The 27913-nt window shown below is 41.5% G+C and overlaps 1 protein-coding gene across 4 annotated transcripts in view; it reads left to right on the forward strand.

Annotated features, from left to right (window-relative positions):
* abr (ABR activator of RhoGEF and GTPase) overlaps positions 1 to 27913 on the forward strand; it is a 131034-nt gene that overhangs the window by 74051 nt on the left and 29070 nt on the right. For all 4 annotated transcript variants that reach the window (XM_075486355.1, XM_075486356.1, XM_075486357.1 and 1 more), the window contains 10 exons: positions 1339 to 1391; positions 2224 to 2364; positions 2754 to 2875; positions 5829 to 5997; positions 8209 to 8328; positions 8591 to 8666; positions 8790 to 8894; positions 14073 to 14147; positions 18563 to 18660; positions 18760 to 18891. In XM_075486355.1, the coding sequence (XP_075342470.1) occupies positions 1339 to 1391; positions 2224 to 2364; positions 2754 to 2875; positions 5829 to 5997; positions 8209 to 8328; positions 8591 to 8666; positions 8790 to 8894; positions 14073 to 14147; positions 18563 to 18660; positions 18760 to 18891 (1091 nt within the window). The remainder of the gene's footprint in view (positions 1 to 1338; positions 1392 to 2223; positions 2365 to 2753; positions 2876 to 5828; positions 5998 to 8208; positions 8329 to 8590; positions 8667 to 8789; positions 8895 to 14072; positions 14148 to 18562; positions 18661 to 18759; positions 18892 to 27913) is intronic.

The following is a 27913-nucleotide window of genomic DNA, read 5'->3' on the forward strand; positions in this document are numbered from 1 at the left end:
GCAACCGTGTGTATATTTAAGTATATAGAGACTCTATAGATTGAATGAAGTTTGATGGAATAAGCCCCAACAGAAGATTCAAGCTCTTTTATGTATTAATGTTGATGGATTAGGTACAGAGCATGCAAACTGTGAAGTTTGAGCAGTATATGAGAAAATGATAACATGACTTTACATGAAGAAAGAGAATGCATGTTGGGATCATTGTTACATAGTTTAAACGGACGAATGTATCATTCGGGGGAGGTGTTGTTGGGCTTCGACCTCTTCTTTGGAGCAGAGCACTGTCTGGCTGGGACGACTCTCCTTGCATAGATGGTGCATCTCTCCTCTCTCTGTTTCACTTGGTTAGCTTTTATTTCTTCCCGTCTGAAAATAAGTCGCCATCACTCTTCATTTCTCACAGATATGAATGGAGATTAGCTTGATCGCAGAGTGGAGCTGCTTTCCAACCATTTATGCCGCAGTGGATTGTTTTTTTTCCTAGCATGCCCTTACTTTCTTGTTCCTTTAGAACTCATGTGCATAGCAACCTTATACTTGCTTTTTTACACTACCGTGTGATATCGATCCCATTCATATTTTGACATTTCATTAGATGACCTACGGTGGAAATTCAGTGAAATGCATCAGTTTCTTTTCTCCTTTCTTCTCTCTTTACTTATCTACATGTGTGATTTCCTTTTCTTTATTTAGCTCTATCTGCACGAGTCTCTCACCTCGAGCTGTCATGTGTGTCAGCTGCCTCTGCTGTTCGCACCACCTAAGCACCAACGCCAGCCCTGCTGAAACCAGCCAAGTGTGGTGGTGCAGCCTTTAACTGAGGCTCAGATGCGAGATTGGTGGCATGTGGGCACATTTCAGTCTTATTGCACTTTGTATAGATGCATCCATTTGTGTGGTGTTTGCATCCATGTGCTTCAGTCAGACTATCTCTATATCCAGTGTCCGGGCAGACAGTAGTTTTCCTCCTAGCAGCCTCGACAAGCAGCTGAGTTGGTTCAGAACAGTGTCGAGACTGAGAACAATGCAATCAATATGCGGTGATTCTATTTCAACCGCTACATGAAAATTGTTTCACATACCCACTTTCAAGGAGGTCACATTTCAGGATCAACTGCATTGCTGAAGGAAGATTTAGCCGTACTGATATGCTGTTGTGATTAAGCTGAAATACAATTGGATAGTCATCATGTGTAAGACACTAAGTGCAGTGTGAGCTGAGTGGGAGTATTTATCCTTGTTTGAGCTGTGGGTCTTGGACCTGCTGTGTGTGAGTGTGTCTATGCTAACTTATATGCCAGAAACACTGACCACGAGCCCTTTTCTCCCTCACAGCTCTCCTTTACAAGCCGATTGATCGTGTTACCAGAAGCACCCTGGTCCTTCATGTGAGTAGTTGCACTAACACAGCTTTAAAGGATCAGCTGAACTCAAACCTTTTAAACAACTTGGATGATGATTCTGTAGATGTTGCAGCAGATGTTTCTGAATGTTTTTATATATATTTCTTTATTTAGTGAAGATTTACATATCTGTGACAGATATCTTAAGATTCTAACAAAAATAAAACATCTAATGGGCAGATTGTAAAGCAAAGCCATCTATGATAGAAGATGTATGACATAAATATGTGATATCTTGGACCACAAATGCTGAAAAGTCTAAGCCCATTTTTGTTGTTTATCACAGTGTCCTCCCAGCCTCACAAAAGTCAAACTGCTTTGAGCGAGGAAATTAATCAGATACTGCCAATCAAGCGAGCAGAGGCGTCTGGATGTGTCTCGTTAGGTTGTGGCATTGCATGAATATGTTTGCATAAAGCTGTCAGACAAAGAACACAATCTGTGCATTGACAGCTAGGTTTATGCTCCTCTCACGACAGCAAAATACGCGAAGAAAACGTTCCCGCTCATTTGGAGGGAAGGCCGCTTCAGCTTCTGTTTTCAGCTGCAGTGTTCGTCACCCTGCTGTACTGCTGAAGGGCAGCGTCAACAGAAATAAGGAAACTAGATTTTCAGATTGCTTTAGTTTTCAGGAAGAAGGCTGTGTGCGTGCAGTGCAAATATGTTCTGAATGATAGATAAAGTTGAATGATCTTGGTTGTTTTTGGTTGGATTGCTGTCAGAAAATGAGAATCCAATCCCAGAAAAATTCAGAGCAAGGATGAGTCCATTTTTTAGATGATTGTTTCAAGGATTACATGTTTGTTTGCTTGCGCAGGACTTGCTGAAACACACTCCTAAGGACCACCCAGACTTCCCCCTCCTGCAGGACGCCCTGCGGATTTCTCAGAACTTCCTCTCCTCCATTAATGAGGATATTGACCCTCGCAGGACGGCTGTCACTACACCCAAGGGAGAGGTGGGTGTTGCTAAACCTGGATCACATGGTCACAAAGTATGAGTGAGAAGACAGCCTTCTGATTATTGTGCTGAGCTCGCTTCTGTTCACATCTTCGTGTCCTCTGTGTTAAAACATCTTAGAACTTGATAGAATATTGAGTCCTTTTCGTGGAAGGCATCCTTCATACAGTGATACAGAAAGTATCTTCAAGTAAAAAAAAAAAAAACAACAACAAAAGCTATTGTAAGCATACTTCTTTTTGGTAAGAAAACTTAAAGTCTCAATTATTGAGGCGTCCAGCTGTTTTGGTCAAAGTTGGGCGTATTTTCTTTTCTTTGAAAATTTAAACAATCCTTAAATGTCTTTAGTAGTGGGACAGCAACAACTGACCTCTAATAAACTCTTAGGCCCGTCAGCTGGTGAAGGATGGATTTCTGGTAGAGGTGTCGGAAAGCTCCAGGAAGCTACGACACGTCTTCCTCTTCACCGATCTGCTGCTGTGTGCCAAGATGAAGAAGACGGCTGTGGGGTGAGTGCATCTTACATTTAGCTTTGTCCTCTGATGAAGTGGAAACACTGTTCGTAACTTTCCTCACTATGTTTCTAGCTGTATGTGGAATTCATTTCACCATCCACCTGAGCACAACAAACTTAAACTGTGTAACTGTGTACAGTGCTATCTGAACTCCTGGCTGTTACTGTGCCATGCTGCTCCATGTTGCTTCTACTAAGGGATACTTGGTCTATTGATCTGTCACGCCACCAAATGGCACACTGTTTGCTCGTCTGACAGCAGTGAGAAAGATACCAGTCATGTTGTCTTTTAACAAGTCTGGGGCTACAATTTATTCTGGATATTCTGTTAAAGGATAAGACCGGTTTTTTGACATTGGGCCCTTGATTTCACATTATAACATGATGTTCTACTCACCCCTGCTTGTTGTTGGTCATTTGGAGCTGTTCCGAAGATATTCGCGAGGCGTCTGGTGGCTCTCTTGAGATATTCGGCCATGAAACGGTTTCCTATGGGCAAGCTTATACAGGCACAAACTACGCTGTTTATAATTTATTAATTACTCTACACTAGCACTGATAACGTGGAGGTGCGTCGCTTACTTAAAAAAATCCGGGTTACTAATTTTGAATTTTAGCCGAATGAATAAATAGGCAGCAGGTCTGTGGGCTGTCTGTGGCAGTAGCACCACGAGGACGTCAGTAACACCCACTTTACACGAAAAAAACAAAATTACAATAACCCGGATTTTTTTAAGTAAGCGACGCACCTCCACGTTATCAGTGCTAGTGTAGAGTAATTAATAAATTATAAACAGCATAGTTTGTACCTGTATAAGCTTGCCCATAGGAAACCGTTTCATGGCCGAATATCTCAAGAGAGCAGCCAGACGCCTCGCGAATATCTTCGGAACAGCTCCAAATGTTCAACAACAAGCAGGGGTGAGTAGAACATCATGCTATAATGTGAAATCAAGGGCCCAATGTAAAAAAAACGGTCTTATCCTTTAATAAGGAGATATATTTGAGTATGTTCATTATACTAAAAAAAAGTTGATGGTATCACTCCAGAACGTTATAAGCCATCCTGTCTCTCGTAAAGACTTCTGAAGCCCCTGTAACGGAGAGAAATAATAGCAGATATTTGGGTTCTGGGGTCATGAAAAGTAAATAGGAGAAACAGATAAACAGACATTTTGTGGGTTTTTTCCCCTCTTTCAGGGCTTTCTGCAAAGAAAAGGGGCAAACATAAAGTGTGTGATGCTATATGTTAATGCTTGACCCATGTCAGCAGATTTAGTGGCACCTTTAGAGGATCGACTCGTCTCAGCTTCTCCTGTTATCATGATCGACTCTTCCTCCGGTTGACGGTCCTCATTTGTCAGTGCTTTGTTTTTTTTTAGCTGCTCTTCACTTGTTGGAATACATAGTTTTGCCGTACCAGACCTGTAAATCAACTGTTATGGTCTGGACAGTTATCAGTATCCTGCCTACAAGCGACAGTCACACACAGAGCGGAGCAGCCATCCGTAAACTCCCATCATCTTGTGTTAAGTCACAGAGGATCCTTAATCTCTGATGAATCCTGCTATTTTCTCTGTTCTGTCATTTTGGAATTAATCATATTAATAATGGCTCCACTGCCACATACTCCACATCATTTTCTGCTGTTTCGAATAAAAGAACAAGTTGAACAAATTTGATTGATTTCAATTGTCCTCAGCTGTATATCGAACATAGCCCCGTCCTTTTTGTTAGTATGTGTTCAATACTTATGCGCTGATAACGTCACTGAATAAGCCTCGAACGTAAGACGGCAAAAGCAAAATTGTGTTGCTAAGACAGGAAACTAGTGTTCAGTTTCTGTTGATACACATGCATGAGATAAATGTGTGAAATAGCTATATTAGCTTAGAGTTAACTGGGATTTCAGTGGTTGGGAGCTATATCGGGAGCAGTGAGATCGTCCTTTTACATCTTTGTTACTTCAAGATGCAACCTCTTCTCTGCAAAACCATCCCATGTTTAACTATCAGAAAATGTAAAGTAATTCATTAATCTAAATTAATTTGGCTCATATGTTTAAATAAGGGTTGCAATTACCAAATAAAGAATATATCAAAAGTAAAGGAATATATGATGCAGGCAAAAGAATCCTGTGAGGTTTTATGTCTTGATTATTATGACTTTTATGTAGTGTTGGGTAGTTTAAAACTGCAGCTGTCAGCTAACTCCTAAGTAACATATATAAATCAAACTAAGCTGCAGTTTATAACATGATAGGGTTAAAAAAAAGAGGACCTTTGAGAGGCAGAGTCTCTTAGAGGTAAAGATGGGGCAGAGATTCAGAAAGCTTAAAAGAACTGTGTCAACAGTCTGTGGAACAATTTCAGAATAATGCTCATCATTCTAAAATGTTTACATATTCCATCATCTGCAGTACATAACACCATGAAAAGATTCAGAGAATCTGGAGCCGTGTCTGTGTGCGAGGGACACAGCCGAGACTGAGCAGAGTGATAAAGGTGTGGCAGTATTAAGGAGTCGGTGCTGCTCTCAAAAGGGATCACTTTAAGTCTCGTTATTAACAAAGTACATTAGTCTCCACAGCCCAGATCAAAGTAACACTCTGCATTCATCATTTTTATTAAAGAACTTTGTGACAAGAATAATTGGCTGAAAAAGATTGATTATTCTGCTACGTTCATTAGAATTAGCCCAGACTTCGAAAAGGCAGGCTTTCCAATAGAAAAATAGTTGAACTATAGCTTTGCCTTTAAACTGCAGTGCTCTCATTCATCCAGTCAGTGTGTTCCAGTGTGGCTGGATGTCAGCTTTGTAGTAATTTAAAAAAAAAAAAAAAAAAAAAAAAAAAAAAAAGGTTTCCTTTGTGAATTTGTAATAATTTCTCTTTCCTTCCTTCTTTACTCCTACATCCTTACACCCCTTTCCTCTGTGTCTGTCTGCAGTCGCCATCAGCAGTATGAGTGCAAGTGGTACATCCCTCTGGCTGATTTAACTTTCCAAACCTTGGAAGACTCAGACTCCTGCCCGAGCATTCAAGTCCTGCCTGAGCATGAAATTGAGGAGATGAAGATCAAGATCTCGGCCTTAAAGAATGAGATACAGAAAGAGAAGGTAATTCTTTTTCAACTCTTTCTCCCGTCATATGGATCCAAATCCAACGTCCTAAAGCTTAGACAGGGTAAGTAACTTACTGTGGGTTTAACTTTCCCGACGAGACTGAAACTCCTTTAATCTTGTAATAATGCCGAAAGGAGCAGAGTTTGGAGACCATTTAGAAACCCTGAGCAAGGAAAATGTTCTTCTCTTGATATTGAATTAGCCTTTCATCCCTGAGTGGGACTTTCCCTTGTTCCTTAGGATTAAACATCAGCTGGGTCCCTATTGTCACAAGAAACACAAACACATAGTTTGACTGGTCATTTATTTATTTGTTGAAGCAGAATCAGAATTTCCTGTGAGTAGTCCTTACTGGAACTGCTGTACCTTCCTTTTTCTCCTTCTCAGCCACTTTTCTGTTTGTCTTGGCAGAGGTGAGGTCATGTTTATGTTTCATGCTGATATGGATAAAATAGGTCCTCAAACAGAAGACACTAATCAATCTGGAAACAACAACTCCTTCCTCCTTCTCATGTTGTGTTTTATTAAATGGGATTTGCATCTGCGGTTTAAGCTTTCGCCATTCCGCCGTTTCACTTGTTGATGTCGGTTGAAGCGTAAGACGTGATAGGCTGTCAACAGTTACAAGTTTGCTCAATTATACACCTCCACCCCCAGCCAGACAGTTCCTGTTATTCCCTCTCGCAGCGTTAATTTCTCCCACAGTGAGTGACCTCTGCTGGTATTTACAGTCACAGGAGGCCAGTGGGAGATTCAGCTGATTGTTGCCTGGCAAGCTCTGACTCACAGCTTCCTGGTGGACGCTGTGTATTTATTTGTTTACCTTCTCTGCTGACAAGAAGCTGAGACCCCTGAATTAAATATCCTCTCACAGCGCAGATCTAATTTTCTAGATGCTCTCGCAGCTTTCCTTTGGAATAAATTGTAATCGGCTTCCCCTTTGCTGATTCGGAATCGACAACAGTGATCTAATAAATCATAGATCTGGATACACAAAACATTTGATTGCAATGATTATTCCATCTCATGTTGTTATGTTTTCCAAAGTAACTGAGGGTGATGAAAATGTCAGTAACCATAAGCTCGGTGTGACGCAGATTTTAAAGTCTAAAGGCTCTAGCATGGTTGCCGCGTCTGCACGCGCGAGCGGTGTTGATGACATCACGAGTTCGTGCCCGCCATAGGACCCTATATAGTGGCGCAAGTCGTTGCGCCAGTAGTTGCGATTTTCTCCGTCACAGAGGTGGCGCTGCTACGTGAAGGTTACCGCTACTCTACAACCAGGAAAGTGGAGAAGAAAACAATGCCGCTGTCAAGAGCAGGAATAATGTAATTAATGATACTGCTGCAGTTTTCGGATCATTTTAATTTTTTAATTCAGTTAAAAGAGGTGAAGGTTTGAAGCCCCCGGCATCAACAGAGTCTCTGCCCTCTTCTTTGCCTTCACGTATCTGTCCCGTAGCTTCCTCCACACATTCTTACAGAACTCTCCCTCTTTCCCCAAAGTTCTGCCCATCTTTGTTAACCAGTTTCGGGAGTTTACGTGCTCCCTGTGCTGTTTCACTGGAGTTTCGTACAGGTGCTGTACAAACGCACCTCCTCACTGAGCCTGGTCTCACATCGGTCCATCCGGTTCGTTGTGCTCGGCGCCGCCAAGTTACAAAAATCGACTGGTGCACGACAACGCGCTGCGCCGTCTTTTCAAGGGAAGCGCCAGGCCTGAAACATCATTTTGACGTCACGGTGCGACACCGCCGTGACAGACGCGGCAACCATGCTAGCGCCTTAAGAAGTGGTTTTAAAAAAACAAGGAAGCAGCCTGTTGGGATTTTATTCTCAATCTACTGATCACTCTGTGTTTTGTCTGTTTTAATAAAATTAGTCTGAACTAAACCACCCGATACTGATTTGATTTTTAGTGATATGAAACAATAGTTGAATAAAAATAACCTTATGAGCAGTAGCTAACACGGTGAGACGGCATCATCTCCTGCACTCCTACCCTCTGAATCCCACTGAGTCTAAAACATAAGTGGATCTGTGTGTTATGGTCTGAGTCTGAGTTTAGTTATGACATAGAACAATTCGCATATCCCCCTTCAGCTCTTTTCGTTTCAGATGCCAAACAGCAACTGTTGGCATTTTTTCTCTGCTTAAACTGTAGATTAATTTCTATTCTTTTCGCTCTTCTCTGTGTTTGCACAGAAAGCACCGAAGGGTCAGAGCCGCGTCGAGCGTCTGAGGAAGAAGATGAATGAGCAGGAGTCCTGGTTGCTCCTGCACTCCCCCACTATTCCCTTCCGCATCCACAACAAACATGGAAAGGTACTCCTTTCTTGTCATCTAATTACTATCTGCATTCATGGAACTGCAACGCTCAGATCCCACCACTAGAGGGACTCAAGAACCTTTCAAAGACTTCTCTGTGACATTAGATTTAGATTCTCCGTTTCTAAATCTTCTGACCGTGTGGAATGATTTCACACCTTAGCACTGGGATTTTTATTTCCAACCTTTTTATAAATTATTTGAAAATTGAAACAATATCTTTGATGTATTTATTAAGTGTCTTTTTCTGTTCATGCAGAGCTTTCTGTTCCTCCTTTCTTCTGACTATGAGAGGTCAGAGTGGAGGGAAAGCATCCAGAAACTCCAAAAGAAAGGTAACTTTGGCTGCTTTTTTTTTTTTTCATCCAAAGAATTTTTGTAAAATTCCCTTTAAAGTACTTTAACACCTGCACAACAGTAAAGTAAAGGTTTGACTGCAGCCACTGGTTTTCTTTCAGATCTCCAGGCATGTGTTTTAAGTTCTGTAGAGCTGCAGGTCCTGACCAGCTCTTGTTTCAAACTCCGAACTGTCCACAACATTCCTGTCACCAGTAACAAAGATGGTAAGAAACACTCACACAAAGCATCTCTTTTATTCTTGTGTTAGGACACTTGGTATTTTTGTCCTTTTTTCCTGCAAACACACTCAGTCTCCCATTTCTTGTTTCTCTCTCCTCTGCTTTGAATTTAAATTCACACAAAAGTGCCCATTTCACTCTCAGCACAGAAAAGCCACATAATGAAAGCAGGGGCCCTTGTAGGAGATAAATCTGGGTTACAATATGTTTCTCATCTTGCTCGTAGCAGTCACTGCCACACAGTGTGTCGGGCAGCAGTGAGCTCTCAGCTCCTATATGTTTGTTTTTGCTCCAGATCTCCATGTTGCAACTACTCTAAGCGGCTGGGGGGGTGACATTAAAGCCATCTGGCCGACCTACTCTGATCTCCTCAAATGCCACTAGAGTCTAACATGTACACACAATACACATACATGAGCAGAGAGGTTTCAATACATTGAAAAGCACACTGTTTCAATCTTTTTAGGGTAATTCTAAAAAGGAGAACCGCGTTTGCTTCTTATACAATGGAATCTCAGTTTGAGCCGTTGTTATGACATTGAATAGCTTTAAAGCGGTTTTTATTTTCATTTTCCAGTCCAGTTAACTTTGAGGGGCAGCAAGAAGTCCCAGCTGGAGCGTTTTTGTTTTTTTTGTGCTCTCAACTTCTCACACATTTCCCCCAAATGTCTCGATGACAACTATCCACGATCCCGCTAATGATATAGTTCAGTTCACACTTCAGATACATGTGTATGTTTCAGATCAAAAGTTAGAATTTTAAACAGAACAATGTGCCTCGTGCAAGAACATTTTCATATTTTTATTCTAAATTTCTCTCACTTTTTTCGTACGAAGGACTCGTACAAACACGCCACGTCAGATTCAACAAACGCTCTTAACTTCGTATAAAGTGTGTAAACGACCTGCGTAAATGATGAATCCCACCCGTGCGTATTTAAGGGTCACGTGCACGAGGATAGTAAATTTGCATTCTCCACGCCCAAAATTATACCATATAAGGCTGTGCTTCCTCGCTCCTGTGCCTGGAAGTGTTGAGTGTTGAGTCATGAGAATGGCATCAAGGCGCAAAAAGAACAATTTTAGGGGCTCTGAGATTTAAGTTCTGCTTTCAGAGATCCAAAAAGGAAAATCTGTCATTTTTAGCAGTGTCAGCAGTGGAATTACGGGACCTGCTAAACCGAAGAAATGGGACGCAATTATGATCGTAATGTCACCGAAATACAAAAAAGAGAAATGGTTTGATATGAAACTGGCTTAAAAAAAAAAACTTCTTGCCATGGCCAGGCGCTCGATGACTGCAACTAAAGCCGTGCAATCAGTTGTTGCCTCATCATGATGGCACTTTGATGGAGCGGTCCATGAGGGGGGTCTGCTGCCACCACACCTTCTGGTCAGCCTGGTTCAGGCCTCCACCTGGCCTTCAGCTCAGTGCGCTCCACAACAGCACGGGTGCTTTGATGCGTATATGTGTCTCGTGCTCCAATTATGATTGGCAATCCAGCCACGGGATGAAAGTCCCTCTTAATTTGTACTTGTTGGACAGCGGTGTGTGGGAATTTGATGTACCATGGGTGATAAACTGATGAGAGCTTTGATGACCAAGGGAGCGCACGACTCACAGAGGACTGGGACACCCCCGATCTGGCTCCAATCTCCCTCTGAAAGGTTCCAGTGGCCAAAAGTCCAAGGGTGGTGAGGACCTGGCCGTGTGGTGGAATTGGGTTTGTTTCTCTGGAGTTGTGGCTCTAGCAAGTTGCATATTTGTATCAGCACAGTCCTTGGCTGTCTGTCTCCGCAAGGATATCTACACGTTCTCTTCAAGAGCCTGATGCGTTAAGGCATCCAAAAGTAGCAAGACAGCCGCTGGTTACGCTTCCCATTGACCTTGTTATATACAGATTCAAATGAACCTTCAATTAGTGCATAATTTAAGTCAAACAGAATAATGTCAGCATCATTATGGGGTATAATTTATATATTTATTTATGTTTGCTTCAAAGCAATTAAATATACAATCCATTAGTCAAGCAAACTTGATTGGAATAACAGCGGACTATTTTACGAAACTCCTACAACAGGTCTGGATCACTCGTAAATTCTGTTCGTACCTGAAAGAAAACGTAAAATACGAAAAGATTGGTGAATGCGCAAATTCTCCTAAATCACTCGTATGGACGATTTAAGAACAAATCTGTGCGTACGAACGGTTCTTGCATGAGGCCCAATGTGCCTCACTGGTATAACAAGCAGTTTAAAGAGAACACAGTGAACTGGTTTAGTCAGCATTTCTCACATGACCATGCATATAAAAACCACTACACTTAGTCTCACAAGCCTGTGAAAAGTCTAACTGCATTTTTATTTTCAAATCTTTGCTGCTTGAACACATGTGTAGCATCCATAGATTGCAGATGAAGCACGGCCGTAGCCTTCAGGTATGAAAAATAAAGATAGTGCCTTAAACATGCATTCTTTAATGTGGACATTAAAGGGGTTTTCCTTTAGGGGCAAATACAGTAGGATTCAGATTGTTTGGAATTAACCGACAATTAATTTATCGCCTCTATAAATGCTATTCTATAAGGTTTTTGGTCTCAGAAGTGATTTTCTGTCCTTCTAGATACAAAATAAAGTTTATTTTGAAATTTATGATCCTATTAAAAGGAAAATAAACAGTAACACCACCGAGGTTTCCCAAACAAATCTGTAGTAACTTTTTGAAACAGTTGAAAAAAAAGTTGATAAACTAGGCTGCGTAGGTGCCAGTGGGTGACGGTATATGCTCCGCTAATTCTGTTGAAGTGGAAGTTAAACTATGTAGAAACAAACCTGGAGGGAGAAAAAAGCAACAACAACTGAGGTGGACATCCATAAGAGGAAAATGGCAAAGATGACAAGAGCTTTTCCTCTAATGAGTTTGAAACGGGCACAAACCTTCTTCAGTGGGCATTAGTGGAATTTTTCATTTGACCATTTCCATACATGATGTTTAGTTACATCTTTTGAATGCAAAAAGAAAAACGGCAATGATGATTCACTTCTGTGTGCGTAGATTCTCAGACCTTTTGCACAAGTTAATTTAAAGAGTAGCTTTTTAACTGTGTTTTGGCCTTTCATTCACATGTAGACAAGATGTGTCGATACTGGTCTGGCTGTCCTGAGATGCGGATCCGTTCGTTGAAAGTTTCAAGTTTGGTTTTGCTCTCTGTTTTGATTTGATTTGTTCAGTGGGTCTAGTGCAGTGTTCCTCAACTCTGGTCCTCAGTGGCCTCTGCCCTGCATGTTTTAGGTGTTTTCCTGCTTCAACACACCTGGATCAGATTAATGCATCATAATTTGACAAGCCAGGAGAGCCATTTCATTAGAATCAGGTGTGTTCTAGCAGGGAAACGTCTAAAACATGCAGAGCAGTGGCTTCAGAGGACTGGATCTGAGGAATGGTTTAGTGGGAAACACAGTAGCTCCCTAAGGTTGAACATTGCACCTTTTCTTCAAACATAGATTGAGTTGGTGCAGTTTAGTCCCACATCCATTGTGGTTATCTCAGGTTGTCTTTATGTGATTTATTTAGAAAAAAACTGTAGACTACACGAATGATGTCAGTAACAGAACGAGCAGAGTCTGTGTCTTGTCTCAACTTTGACCCGGTGCTAATTATTAAGCAAACATGAACAGTGACGTGTGATGCAAAGAGCTCAACGGGGGGTTTAAATGGATACGACATGGTGAAGGAATGCTTCTCATAACTAAAAAGTTCAATGAGACTAAGCCCTTTTGATACCCCACCCCTCTATTTGGTTCCTATGATTAGAATTAAGGTTAGTTCAGTTTCAAACAATTTATTGTTCAAGTCAGATTGTGACAGAAACATAAACGTCTGTTCGACTCAAAGCAGCACACAGGCCCCCTTGGAGCTGAACCTATGAACCGTCTCCCTGTGAAAGTCCCAGGCTGCATATTTAAAACACACACTCTCAGTTAACACTGACTGCTCTCCTCACAGCTGTCTACACTGGAGCTCAGAGCAGCGCTGCCACCCTCCATTATGGTTTGTTTACCAGGAAACAGCCAGGCTTCACATGCCTCCACCAAAGCAAGAATGTGTCCTCTTCATGGATCTGTCGGCGGGATCTAGAGAGGGGGGGTTGTCCGCCTCTGAACCTCAACCCAGCAGCCAGTTTAGCTGTTATGGAAGACTCTTCTTTCTGATGATGTGTGGTCTTATTCCGATCCGAGAAGTTCTAATAGCGGTTCAGTTTCTCTCTGATCCTCACATAGTGTAAATAGTTTCCTCAGCCATTTCTTAGATAGGTTTTATTCCTATTGCGACTGAAGATCAAAATAGATATTTTGGGATTAATCCCAGAGGGATTAACTTTAAGAGAAGACAGGTACGTCTTCAGAATAATGATTGTGGCCAATAAGAAGGCCATAACCAGGAACTGGTTAAAAAGCAATGCTCCAGTAAGATGATGGTAATTGTATTAGCTAAACCAACAATCTTCTTTTATCCAAGAGTGGATAATGGGAAGTTTTGCAGTGTGAAGCTTCAGTTGATGAAAATCCGAAATAACTGGGAAAAGTCGTATGTTTTTTTTTAATGTATTTCTTTATGCGTCTGTCATCTTACGACTGTGACAAGCTAGTCGTCTGCGAGGTGTGCAAGGTCAAACAAAGAAGGACTGGAACCGGATGGAATGAGATTCCAATACTGTATAGTTTTGTTATTTCTGTGGATGCATGTGTGAGTGTTTACTCCTGTCAGTCAAAGCTCATTCAGGCGTGGTTGGTATCTCTCCAAACTCAGGCTCAGGTTAGACGAGGTCATGGTCAGTCTCTGACTGTGAGGTGTGACCTCATCCTACAGTTCCACATATTTTAAATGTATGATATATAAATAAGCTTGTAGTTTAAATTTGGTTGAAGTTTAATCCTTAAGTGCAACAGTCCACAGTTGTGTGTGTTTCCTCATGCACAGAGACGATGCACAGATACAGATTGGATGCAGGAGGGTCATGCATGTCAAAATGCTTAATGGCTGCTTATCGTTGCACTGATTTCTGAGCCCAAACTCCCATTCTGACTGTTAGATACAGTGCGTTACGTCACTATATTTTTCTCTTGGTTGTGGATTAACTGCTATATGTGCTTGTTTTCCAGATGAGGAAACTCCTGGCCTGTACGGCTTCCTGCATGTGATCGTCCATTCTGCCAAAGGATTCAAGGAGTCAGCCAGTGAGTAGGCCAGAAGCAGCATTTTTTTTTTCTTCTTCCTCACACTTGTACACACAGTCCAGCTTCTGTGCATATATGTCTGTCAGCAAAACACATGATCCAGTCAATCACTGCAGCCAGCACATATAGTTTCAGTCATAGCATGGTAAATGAAGAAATGGATGGATGAAGAAAAAGGAGAACTGCTGGAGAGGGACGATTAGAGCATCTCAGAGAAACTAAAGTAAAATTCCTACAGTGTCTTCATTTAACAGACATCCCAAGTGACATAAAAACGTATATGGCACATGTATAGAAAGAACCTCAAAGGGCAACTGTAGTGCTTTGCTCATCCACTCCGACATCGCTTACCTTACACAAATGTTCCTTTGTGTGTCGTTTTGTGCAGAGAAATCTCTGTGAATGTTCATTATGATGTAGCTGGCAGAAAAGCACATTGGCTGTTTTGGACAGTATTGGACAGCTGGTGCTCCGGTACATTCTGTGCCCTTTGTTGCACAAGTTCTTGTTCAAATCTCAAATAGTGGAAGAAACAGACAAAAAATCTGTTTTCTTCAGTTACGATGACAGCCTTCAGTTGTGTATATGAAAAAGCTGTCCCCCCCCCAGAATTTCCCAGTTAATGGATTGGAAAGCTCTCTCCACCGAAAGCCTGCGTGAGCCTCGACTGAGCGCAGAGAGGTGACGGGTTGAAAATAAAGAAAGTGTGTGTTTCTGCATGCCTGGAGAGAAGTTGGGTGGGTTTGCTGATATGGTTTGACGCTAGCGTGTCTGGTGGGGCATGCGAGCCGCACAGTCGGCGTGGGGTACATCAAGTGTCGAGGTCGCATTGGTGTTCATATCTCTTCCTCTGTGTAAGTCTTTGTGTTGGAATACCTGACGGCTATCTACTGTGACGTGTATGTTTTACTTCTTGCAGAAATATGTGGACTTATTTGTTTTTAATATCTTCATGAGACCTGCTTATGACAGTGTTCCAGCTCTGGCATATTTATTTTTATAATAAGCCCTATAATCAGAGTTAATGGGAGAAATGTGTTTAAAATACTGAATTCTGTCTGTAGAACTTCCAACCAGTAACACAAATTGGTAAAATGACACTGTTCTCCAGGTGTAGCTGGAAGATTTGATCAGTTTTTTTATGTAAATGTTGTGTGATGCTGCTGGTAATATTCCTGCATAATTCAGCCTGCGTGGTATGTTTCAGTTGTAAATCTTGGTGCTGCACTTCTGCACAATAGTGTTTGCATAGTTTCTCTTAATGTATAGGGTGTTTTCTTTACCTAACTGAAATGACAAGAAACCGCAGTTTTATTTTCAGTGTTTTCAACTGTTGAAAAGACCTGGAGTGCTCAAAAATAGCTGCTTTTTTTTGTTGTTGTTGTTGTTCCTTATTACTCTGAAAAGTGGCATAAGTATGCAATATAAGATCCTGTTTGAGATGTTATTTTTGTCACAACAATCTCTCAGCAGTGGGAATGGGGCTTTGAATTCAGCCCAGGGCAAAGTTAGTCTAACTGGGTCACAGTGGGAAAACTGAGAGTTGAGCATCTTCCAAAAATCCTATAAAAATGAAAATCATGACCCAGTAAAAAAAAGTGGGAAACAGATCATGTAAAATTATTCTTCGTTTATTTTTATGCATGTCTAAGTTTCGGTGAGAGTGCACTGTTGCTCCTTTAGCCTGTCACTGCAACAGTTTCTACGACCCTTGCTGCAGAATAAACTGTAGGAACAATGTGAACAGCTTCAGATAAGATGGAGACCAGAGAATAGTACGCAAGCTTTTCCAACATCACCGAGGGAGACCGGGACAACTGCTACGAGGCAAATGAAAGCTATATATGAGCTTTCTGCACTAACAGTGCTTTTTATGCTCTTTTCAGAATCAACAGTTTTGTAACTCCCCACTGTTCACTAAAAGATTTAGAGCAAAGCTGTTGGGGCTTCTTATGACTCCCGTAATTCCTGTGTGAAATCAAATCCAGCCATGACTGTCTGTATTCCCATCCATTGTTTACCTTGCTTTTATTAGTTTTCTCCTTCTGGGTTCAATGAAAACAGTTAGATTCTCCCTGCTCTCTGTTTATTTTGTTGGTTCTGTCAAACTTAATATTTTTTCCTGAAGCCTTAAAGCAAAACTTACAAACAGCCCTTCTTGTGGCTGTAAGTTGTAACTGTAGAGACACAGATTAGTTTACCTGATTATCACTTGTCTCCTAATTCTGTGAACCCGCAGTTTGACCAAGTATTTAGCAGCCATGGGCAAAAGTTTGCCTCCTGCATAAGAACACACATACACCACAATAGCTGCACTCCTCGCCTAATTGAGATGGAAGAGGATGGTATCCATTAACCCTCTGCATTTAAGGGTCAGAAACCCCATGCTGACCAATTTATCCCCCTCATAGTCTAAGCCTCATGGTGACCTGCCAGGAAAATGACAACTCATGGAATTCTGTCCTACTTTCCAAAGTCTTCCTGGATCCTGTGAAAGGACACAAAAAAGTCACTCTAAATATTCCCTCTACGGCCGTGTTTGAGCTTTTGGTTCAGGGCACATTAACCTGTTTCAGATGGAGAGGAAATCAACTTTTAGAGAACTAGAAGTCTCAGGACCATGAATACACTCCTCTTATCCTCATGTAACTTTATTAAATGACATTTGGTGTCTCAAGCAATTGGCCTCTCTGCTTTTTCTACACTGAAGATAATCCTTAGTTGTTTTTGTCATAAGTGTCACAAAGAACTGGAACTGTATATTAGCTGCATCACCATTGATACTCCAAATTGTCATTGCATCCCCTCACTGAGGCAAACTTTTAGGGTTTTATCTTTTTTTATGTGGGATGTGAAGCCGGAGGTAAATGCCATAAGCTGTTATGCTTCCGTATGAAGCGGAAGCAAACGATAATTGCTTCATTTTAGAAATATCCCCCAGATGGTCGGGCTGAATTCCCCTTTCCTGAACTTCCCTTATACCATCGCTACTAATCTCTTCCTCATTGGAAGCAATAGTGCCAGAACCTTTCAGGATGCAGAGAAAACAAACAAAGAAGGACTGGAACCAGATGGAATGAGATTCCAATACTGTATAGTTTCGTTATTTCTATGGATGCATGTGTGAGTGTTTACTCCTGTCAGTCAAAGCTCATTCAGGCGTGGTTGGTGTCTCTCCATACTCAGGCTCAGGTTAGACTCATTTCTGATGATGACTTTGCATTTGATGCAAATTTAATTAGTTTGTGTATCAATATGATTGAGAGATTCAAGTAGGCCCTTAAGCACCCCCACCCCATCATCTCTCACACCAGTCATAGTGACTGTCCCGGTGCGAGGTCAAATCTCAAAGCCATCCATCATGCTGTCAGACGAAGGTAACCCCGCAGGACCAGGTCCGGGCTACAGGACGCGCTGTAGACACTTTACAGACAGCCGGTAGCGCAGTCTGCAGGAGCAGCTTCGGCAGCCATTAAAGAAACACATTAACTAGACTTAATTGCTCTGTGTAGGAACCGAGTGTTCGCTGATCCCAGCGGAGCCACGGCTGTGGAATGAGGATGTTGAGAGCGGAGGAGGGCTCAGGGGGTTGATTGTGTACACAGGCAGGAGATTGATGTCTGTCCGTGACAAACCACAATGTATTGACCAACTGAAAAAGAGCTGTTTTACTTTAGCCAAATGCAACCTTTTTTTTTTTTCATCTTCTAAGTGCACATTTGTTGCACATTTGCAGCCAAATGACTCACTGATTCACTGCCACTGTGGAATGCGAGTCCAGTGAACGGTTCTAAACATTTTTCCTTTAGAGTACGATTGCTTGTGACACACCGACTTATATTTCTCTTCGACGGTGCTCTCTGTTTTTGATAAGTTACAATGCAATGCTCCTCTCCGCTCCAAATATACAAGCTCTCGAATGTTTGTTTGGATTTTCTTTCTTGTTCGCTGGAGAAAACGAGCCCATATTTCCTATGAGCTCTGGGAGCAGCATTCCATGCTACTTGTGCCCTCTTTTTAGACCAAAGATGTAAAGATATTCTGTGATTAAAGAAATAATTGTTAGTGGAAGCGGGATGTGAGAGTTAAACTATTACAATATTACTTTCATGTTTGGAGACTCATTAACAGCCTTTTGTGCTGGGTTCAAATTAAATTATGCATTAAATGTCTTGTGTTAATGGCTCTAAATCAATTCAGTATTTGCGATTGGATAAACATGGGGTTCTACAATATGACTCCATTGTGTTGCACACAGATGTGTTACATCTTTTCAACACACAACATTTAGGTGTATACAGATGGTGGATGTCACAAGAACTCTAAACGTTTCCAATACTCTACATATAATACACTCTGCATTAAACTTTTAGGTGATATCTTTCTCTGATGGACTCTCTATTCTTTCCATTTAGATTTATACTGCACCCTTGAAGTGGATTCGTTTGGATACTTTGTCAGCAAGGCCAAGACCCGAGCCTTCAGAGACACCACAGAGCCTCAGTGGAACGAAGTCAGTCACAAACACATCTTCTTATTCCGTGTGATGTTTAAGTCGCTGTGCGAAGGCATCTATGTAATTGTCCTACACTGCATCTGTGTCACTGCACAGGAGTTTGAGATCGAGTTGGAGGGCTCCCAGTACCTGCGGATCCTTTGCTACGAGAAGTGTTACGACAAAAGCATGCTCAACAAGGACGACAACGAGATTGTGGACAAAATCATGGGGAAAGGACAGGTCCAGGTAAGAAGACGGCTGCTGACAGGCCATCACAAAAATAGATGTGCACAAAGAGGGGCGTCTTTGTAGCCTGGCGACGCCATCCTACGTACATCCGCCCAAAGATTTTGGCTCCACACATAGTCTGGCCCAATCCCCCTACCTCGGTTCGCTCAGTGTTTTGCCAATCAGCAAACAGTTGAGAGGGGTGGCGCAGAACTCAGGCGCGGAGTCCATTGTAGTCCATGTAATTGTAGTTCAACCGCAGCGGAAATAAACATGGTGACAGAAGAAGAGACGCTAGAAGCTATCCATGAAGATGTCTCAACTCTGGAGAGCATTACACAAATAAAACAAGAGCAAGAGGAATGCCTCGTCAATTTTGTTAGTGGCAAGGATATCGTAGCTCTCCTTCCAACTGGCATTGGGAAAAGTTTGATTTAGTGTTGCAACCCGGTATAATGAAAGCAGATGTGGGAAGCGTGATTCGCGAGCAAGCATGAACCTCGGCGCACAACCTACGTCCTTTCTAAACATTACTGATTGGTTAAGGGAACTCCAATGAATTTAAGTTGCTGAGTAAGGTCCCACCCTCCATGGAAACGGATTCCTCTTGGGTTTTTCCAGACTGTTTGACAGAGTCAACAGTCGGCTTTCGCCCAGGCTAGCGTCTTTGTGCTCTTGGGGAGATTTCCCTCCATGTGACTCATTTGAATTAGCTGTCTGCACAAAGGAGCAGTTTTATATTGGTGGCCTGTAATGGTTGGATGATGGTCTGAGAGTTTATTTAAAGGGGGTTTCCCCAGTGTTGTTGTGAGAAATTAGTCTCCTTTCAGATTCCTGTTAAATAATGGAAAGTATGGTTGTTGTTTTTTTTGCTTCATTGTTTATGGTTAACAGAACAGGCCACTGAGGTGTCATATTTCCATTTTCCAGAACTTCTTGGGGAGCATTAGTTTGGTCAAGTAAAGCTCAACTCCTGTCAATTCCTGCTCTTCAGTTAAAGTGCTGCTGTGCGAGCTTAATCCTCTGCTGACCTGTAATTGATAGAACTTCACATTATTTGGGTCAGCTGTGAGGGTTTGAAATGCTCTTATCATTAAATGACGTCCCCATGTTTCTCTCAAGTGGCGCAAGTCAGGTGCTGGAGGTGAGCTGGTCGCTGCTCATTTATATTCCTTCCTCTGGCACGCTTTAGACTTGAAAGAAATATTTAAATCAGTTAAACATTTCAAAGATTTGTGTGCGACTGCTGCACCCAGCATAACATTTGGGTGACAAGTTTTGCTTGGAAAGGCTGTGTCTCAGAAATAAAAAAATGTGGGGCAAACATGAATCACCCCCATAAAGTTGCAATCAAACGGAAAGGATTCATCTAAAAAAATATCTTATTGTTTCAGACGAAAGTTGCTGCTATATATCTTTCACACAGGCTTTGAATGGAAAAATAGAAGCCAGAACATGTTTATGTTAGTATTTCCTGTTTGTCACCGCCGCTTTTCATGCTTTTCTCGTTCAGTGGGATGATTTATGTCCTTGACTGTTGCTTTTTATACCCTGTAAAAAGCAAAGGAAAAGAAAGCGGGGCTGTGCCACACATGCATACTGTGGTAACCTTTTGTCTTTTCAGTTCACATGTCCTCAGTCTGACAACTATGAGTCTTTGCCAAGCTCGAATCAGTAAAAGGTTTAAAACTCAAACCTGGTTTATCAAACTCATTGTACCTTGCTTTGTTTTTTGGGTTTAGTGGGTCAGCTCTTGATTAAAGAATGGAGAGCTGATACTTCTCGGAGGATTAAAGTTGTTTATATGTCTGCATGTGCAGTTTGTGGGCTCACATTTCTGTGTCTGTGTAGAAAAAAAACATTTCTGCTTGCATAGCATCTAATAAAAGCAGTTATGTCTGGAGCTTTTGCAGAAAATAGGTTTTTATTAATGGTTTACATGCAGAGCCATTCAGGTCAATAACAGGAAAACTGAATTCTTTTTTTCTAGTTAAAAAGGACCAACTCTTTTATTTCACATACAGCAAGTAAGAGGAGCTCATCGTTGATTTAGTGTTGTCTTATCTGACAGTAAGACCCACCCTGAATGAAACGGCTGCCAATCTGCAAGTAAAATATTGCTGCTGGGAACATCCGCTCCCAGCCAACAACAGCCGAGAAAGAGATAAAAATAAAAATAAATAGGCCGCGTGTCTGCTGACTCACTGTGATGGGGAGGGGTGAAGAATGGCATGTACTCTCTGAGATTCTCAGAGGGTGAGAATAGTGTATCTCAGGCACACATTTACCAGGATTCAGGTGGTAAAACAAACAAAAATGCAAGAACTTCCATACTGTAGTAACTTTAGCTGTGTATATTCTCCCCATGATGTGACTTACAGTTGGCCTCTTATGCAATGTATCCCCAAATATACCATCTTAAGTCTCTGAATGCATGAACACATTGCACACGAACCAGGAAGATTAAAGTTCTGCCTGGTTTTGAGTGGGTTTATTATCACTAAGGGAAGATGAAACCCTGAGCTTGTTTTCTTTGACCGCACAGCGTTAATGCATAGTTCAGACATGGAAGGACTTGTGTTTTACACATGAAGCAGATATGTCATGCTGGAATCTCAGTATTGTGCAGAGTGCATACCTAAAGAGACTTACACTCGGACCTGAGCTGTTTGCTTTCCTGGTGAAGCTGAGTGTAGGAGCCTTCAGTGTTTTGCTTGCATCTCCAGAGACACTCTGATTTATTTAACAAGCTTGCGAAATACTGACTGACCTTAAATGGGCATCGGGCTTAAAGTTTAGCTTTTTCACCCACTGCTGTTACTTCACTTTGTCACTGATGAGGTCGAGCGCTTCTGTCACCAGGAGATGCCATGACTTGGGTCAGAGGTTTTGATTTGATGGTTACCATGACTCTTACAGGCTTTTTATCATTCTTTTCTGTGAATTGGTGTGATGAGAAATACAGGGGCACATTGTGTGTGACGCTCACAAACCCTGAGCATATCGAAGGGAAAGTTTAACTATAGTAGCACACTTATGTCTGCTTGATTGAGTTGAGTGGAGCTTGTCCATGTGGGAAATGCCAGAATTTATTTCCAATCCTCCACCGGCCTGACATCCCTCGAGCAGATAACCTCTGATCTCTGAGGTCACGTGGCTAATCCTCCATTAAATAGCAACAAAGTCTGGGGTTATACTCCTCCTGTCTTTTCAAACTGTAACAAAAATGGATTCCTAAATGTCTCGGAGAAGGCGATTTGGAAAAGCTTGGCTTCCAGCGTATGAAATCTTTGGCACGCCGTCACTGATATTTTTACTATTTGTTGGCCTTTGGCGAAGCAAATGTTTTATACACTTGACGTAAACTCAGGTGGAAGCTGACAATTTGAATAGCTTTTGGTATTAAGTTCAAGATTTAAGTTCAAATTGTGGGATTCTTCCCAAAACTTTGCTCGCCAGGGTTGTGCTCGGACTTGCTAAAACTCGATATAAAGGCCGGAACTGGTTAAGAGGAAAAAGTTCAAACATCCTCTTGGTCTTTAATCCCTCGTTTGCTCTACATGCTGTACAAAGAGACCTTTACGTGTCGGTTGTAGCTCGCAATTCTGGTCTTCAGAGGACCGGTGATGTAACTGTTTAGGTTAACAGGTGGTTTGCGTGGCAGAAATGCATCATATCACCCTGATTCAGTAACTCTTTCATCTGGTAACTGAGCCTCCCATCCTCTCCTGGGCTTTTATTTCTTGTCTTATCAGTGGATGAATTTGTTGTCTTTGTTGTCTTACACCCACAGGACTCACAGTCATTTAGCCTGTCTCAGTTGCTCTATCGGGGATTGTTTTGAAAAGATGAAACGAGTTCCCTCCATAGGTGTTTCTCAGGACTCTAGTTTGGCATCTTTGGTTGTTTCTTTGTTTTTTACAAGCAAAGTTTTACAATTTGAGGTGAAAGGGTAAGTTCACCTCAAATTGTGAAGTGAAAGGGCAGCAGCTGTGGCTGTTTCATGGCAATCCTCACATCACTAGGATCCATGTTGCTGAAATCATATAACTTCATCAGATCACGGCCAACGCCAAGTGGTGCTGTCCTCTTCACAGTGTACTAATGGATCTGCACGTTGCCTTCAGTATCCTGACCATATCACCTCGCCACATCTCACAACCGATAATCTTATTATTTCTCTAGAATGTAGCATCTCCAGCAGAGTTATGTCCCCAGCAGAGACCCACCTCAACGCCTCTCAGGACACAATGCTCGGCCTTGTTTTTATTGCTGTGTTCCAGGAACAGCCCTTCATTGCGACATGGTTTCCAAGCATCGATAAAAGAAACCTGATAGTTTGGACTGCTTTCACATGATGAGAGCCAGAGAAGTTGGGCATTAGGTGCAAAAAGACAAACAGATGATGAAGCTGTTGGTTCCTGGCAGCTCTTACCTCATCCTCAGCAGCTAGGGATGCTGCACTGGTCTACATGGGCTACATGCATTAGCTCCTTGTTAAAACTGTGGGTGCAGGGGGGTTGTAAAGTTTGACTCAAGCATCTGTGTGCACTCTAATTCCCACTTAAAAGCCAAAGCTCTTTTCTCTACATGAGGCATTAGATGCAAAGTTTGACATTTACATGCTACGTGAAGGCTTTATTGGTGCAGTTGTTGGGAATAGTAGCAGTCTGACCATCTGGAGAATTAGATGTGAAACGGAAAGTGCGAGCTGCGAGTTCTGGTCTGATCTCTCAAACACAGGATCAAATGCCATACCGATATCAGGCTGTCTTAACAATGAAATTCAGCAGCTTGGACTTATTTCAAAGCGATAGAAACACAAGCACAAAGCACAAAACTGAAAATTTTATAGTCGTTTTATAATCATTTTGAATTCTGTTGCATGATGGCACATCATGGGGGGCAAATGTATGTTTTTTCTTTTGTTCTTTTAAGGAAACTATGCCCAGGACTCCCAGCTCTGTTTTCTGCATGTCATTTCCTTTAAAAATGTCTTTCCTCCAGGGCATGCAGGGTGATGGCATTTCATGCCATGTTTGTTTTGAACATGCTGTTCGGTGGCTGTAAAGAGGATGTGTGTGTGTGTGTATGTGTCTGTGTTTGCCCATGCATTGGTGTGTTAGTATTGATATAAATTAGCATCTAATACGTGGTGTCATCTATTTTGTTTCTGCCTTCTGTCATTAGAGGCTGCTATCTGTCTTGTTTCCACCCTACAAACACCCCCCTGCAGCCGTGCGCACGCAATCGCACCAAAAGCTGTCATCAGCTTTAACAGATGGGACTCTGCTGAGTGGGTTCAGCCACCCTGGGGGCAAACCACAGTCTAACATACTCACACAACTGGGTGAGGGGTAATACATTATATCCATAGCTCCAGCCTGCTTTATTATCTGTTGTTTATTAGCTTATCCCTCCATTTTCTAGCTAGGTGTGTGTGTGTGTTGGGATGGGGGTTGAAGATTAATTCAGAACAGACAAAAAAAAATAGTCCTCGTCCTCGACACTGTTGCTTCCAAGCCTACTTATTTAGTCATTATGTGCAAAATGCAGCTTTTTTTTTAGTGTGCTTTTTAATGAGTCTCATCTCTCAAACCCCTCAAGTTTTTAGCATATGGCTTTTTTTTTTTTGTAGTATTGTTGATGAGTAGTCCCAATTAAACTGATTCCCTCATCAGTAGATCCTTGATCAGTGGAGCTGATAGTACTGTTTTGATGTTTTTTTTAAAGAAATATTTCTTCATGTCATCTTCCCACAAAGGTGCTTTTCTGTCAGAGCTCTCGCATAGACGGCCTTTGTTCCCACTTAAAACATTCCCTCCCTGCCACTCGGGATATGCACACCCTAAATAACTGCATGCACTATAAGATTGTGCAAATGTGCAGGGAAGAAAGAAAAAAAGGGAAAAGCACCTGATCTGCCAAATCTGTTTTGTGTGTGAGTATGAAGACAAAACGCATGTCATCAGCATTTGTTGGGTTTTGCTTGTATTCTTTGTCTGAAAAGAAAAAGTTGGAAGTGTGGATTCTATTGTTAGACCGTTTTAATGCAGCAAAATGTCAAATTCTTATTGAGGTCGAGGTTAAAGATGTTTATCATGTTTCAAACTTATTATCTGCTTCATTATCACTGATATTATCCTTCTTTTCTGATTGAACTAAAGTGTTGGACAAATGTTAATTCTTTATTCTTTTTATTTTTTGTTAAATCCTTCTTTAACATGAAATAGAAGGCTCTTCAGATCTAGAAATGTCTTTTGCAGACATACTGGCAAAGAATTCTCAATCTGCATCCTGACCTGAGATGATAGCACTAGATGAATAATTAAACAGTCAGCAGAGTCATTCCAACTTCTCCTGGGGGGGAGCCCTAAATGTCTGGACCAAGCTGCAGGGCAATTCATCTAATTTTTGGGATATACTTCATTCCTATTCAAAAATCTTAACCTAATGGTTTTGTAAGAGGAATAAAAGGGGTCACCAAAGCCAGTAGAATTCATCCTCTGGGAATCATGTCTGTACAAAGTTTCATGGAAAACCATCAAATATTGTTTGTTGAGTCCAAAGAGGTGATCCTACTGACTGCCACATTGTTACTGTGGCTAAAAAGTCAAATGAATGTCAAGCCTTTAACCTCTTACAAGTAAAGAGATGCCAAAAAAGGATGTTGGTCTGTGCGAGTGAGAGGAGCAAATGTAAAAGATACAGAGTGAACTATGATCTGTGCAGGAAAAGAGAAGCAGAGGAGCTTTTTCTGTAGCGTTTTGGATGACTGAGACCAAAAGACAGATTAAGCCACGATGTGAAAAGGCCACATAAAGGCCAGAGGACCTTTGTGTGAAGGAGGTCCCCCTTCACATTGTCTTCTGTCATTCCACCCCATATGTCATTCTGCTTTTTTTTTTTCTCACTAAAAGGCACAAACGCAGCCCTTTTCAATGAATCCCTACTTGATAATCTGTCCTCATTGTAACATTACATAATCTTTCAGGGAAGTATAAGAGATTTACAACAGATGTATGATTTCCTACCATGAACATGCATATGTAGCACATGTGGCGAGAGCAGTTGGAGAGAAACAAAAGAGGAAAAGAAAGATGAAGGAAGAGAATAGGAATGAGAGCCCCAGATGGTGGCCAATTATGTGATGCTGGAAGTTAAAGTGAGAACAAAGGAGCTCATCACAGCCTGGGAAATTAAATGCTCTCCAGAGAGATGCACCGTGAATCTCTCCATGCACTTACTACCGCCCCCTTTTGTCTTGTGGAAGAGTCAGAGTTCAGAAATAATTGGTAACAGTCTGAAGGGGCGTTTCAGATGCTTGAACACAGAGGCTGTCAATTCTGCATCCATATAAAATCAAGAGAAAGATGACAGCCTCTTCGTCTTCTGAGCTTAGTTTTTTTTATTTTTTTTATTGTGTGCCTCGTCGGGATCTGGTAACATTGTTGTTTTTAAAATGTCTCTGTGCTTCTCTCATCGCTTCATTGAGACTTAAGGGCTGCCTCTCCCCAAACTCTCTCAGTTTTCTTTAAAATGTTTAGCTCCTTGCCAGATTCCAGCAAATCAATAAATGGTGACAGAAAGAATACATTTTAGTCAAATCATCTGATTAAGCTCCACCCCGTGTTCCCTTTGAGAGCACATTTTCTTGCTTTGCATCCAGGGACATTCCAGCAAACATGATTCTGGTTCAGGCTATTCTTCTCCTCTTCTTATTCACATATAAGCCTGACATCCACACACCCCCTGGCTGTTCTCAAGCTGGGGAATTATTGACAACAGATGACACTGTAGGAAGAGAATCACCTCACACCTCTCATCACAGTCCCAGTCTGACTCTCGGGGGGACAAAGCTTATTTCATGCTTGGTTATGCCTGCCAGCTAACTGCACGCCTCTGCATCGTGGATTATCAAAGGTCCTCCGTGGCTCTGGGTCTGTTCAATCCCTGTGTGGTCAATGGATGAGGGTCCTGTTTGCTAACATCTGATGGGAGGCGTGCCTTTTAATCAATCACCATCTTTACCTGTTTTGGGTATTTAAATTGTTAAAATAATTTGAAATAAATAAAAAGCAAACATGCACTTTTCATCTGAAAGATACATTCCAGTGTAAAGATATCTCATTTGGGGAATTCACTTCTTTTGAATATCTGAGTTTTATTTTAAAGGGTGTTCCTAAAATCCTGTTCTTAATCATTTACAGATCTCCAGGATACTGTGCAAGTTTTATTGATGATTTTGCTGAATTATTGTCTGTTATTTCGACTGATTTTAACCATTTTATCTTGACCGGGGATTTTAACATTCACATAGATAATATGACGGATGGTACTGCCAAAGAATTTTCTTCTGTGCTGGACATGTTTGGTTTGTGGCAGCATGTAACAGAACCTACCCACCTTCGAGGTCACATTCTGGACCTGGTCATTTCTAAAGGTGTTGATATTTCTTCTGTTGTTGTTACTGATTTGGCCTTGTCTGACCATTTTTGTATTTTATTTGATTTACATATTACTCAGAATGTTCAAACAACGAGCTTCTCAGTTAAGAAGAGGTACATCAATGAGAAAACAAGTGCTCAGTTTAGGGAGGCCATAGTTATGTTACCAACAATGAGCGCAGAGTCGGTTGAAGGAATGCTGGATCATTTTAACTTGAAAATTTTTAATGTAATGGAAGCTGTTGCACCGATAAGAATCAAGAGCACCTTGATCAAACAGAAAACCCCATGGAGAAACACCACTACGGTCAAAAATCTGAAAAGAGAATGCAGGAAAGCTGAACGTAAATGGAGGAAAACAAAGCTTCATATTCACTATGAGCTATACAAAGAAAGCCTGCGTAGTTATAACAATGAGCTGTGCAAGGCCAGACAGCTGCATTTATCTGAAATGATTAATAAGAATGTCAACAAGTCTCGAACTCTGTTTGCTATGGTTGAAAAACTCACAAATCCTCCTAAACAGTCAAACCCAGACCTCCTCTCCACTGAGAAATGCAACGAATTTGCCAACTTTTTTTAGCCAAAAAATC

The sequence above is a fragment of the Odontesthes bonariensis genome, chromosome 16 (assembly GCF_027942865.1).
Source record: "Odontesthes bonariensis isolate fOdoBon6 chromosome 16, fOdoBon6.hap1, whole genome shotgun sequence".
Classification (NCBI taxonomy): Eukaryota; Metazoa; Chordata; class Actinopteri; order Atheriniformes; family Atherinopsidae; genus Odontesthes; species Odontesthes bonariensis.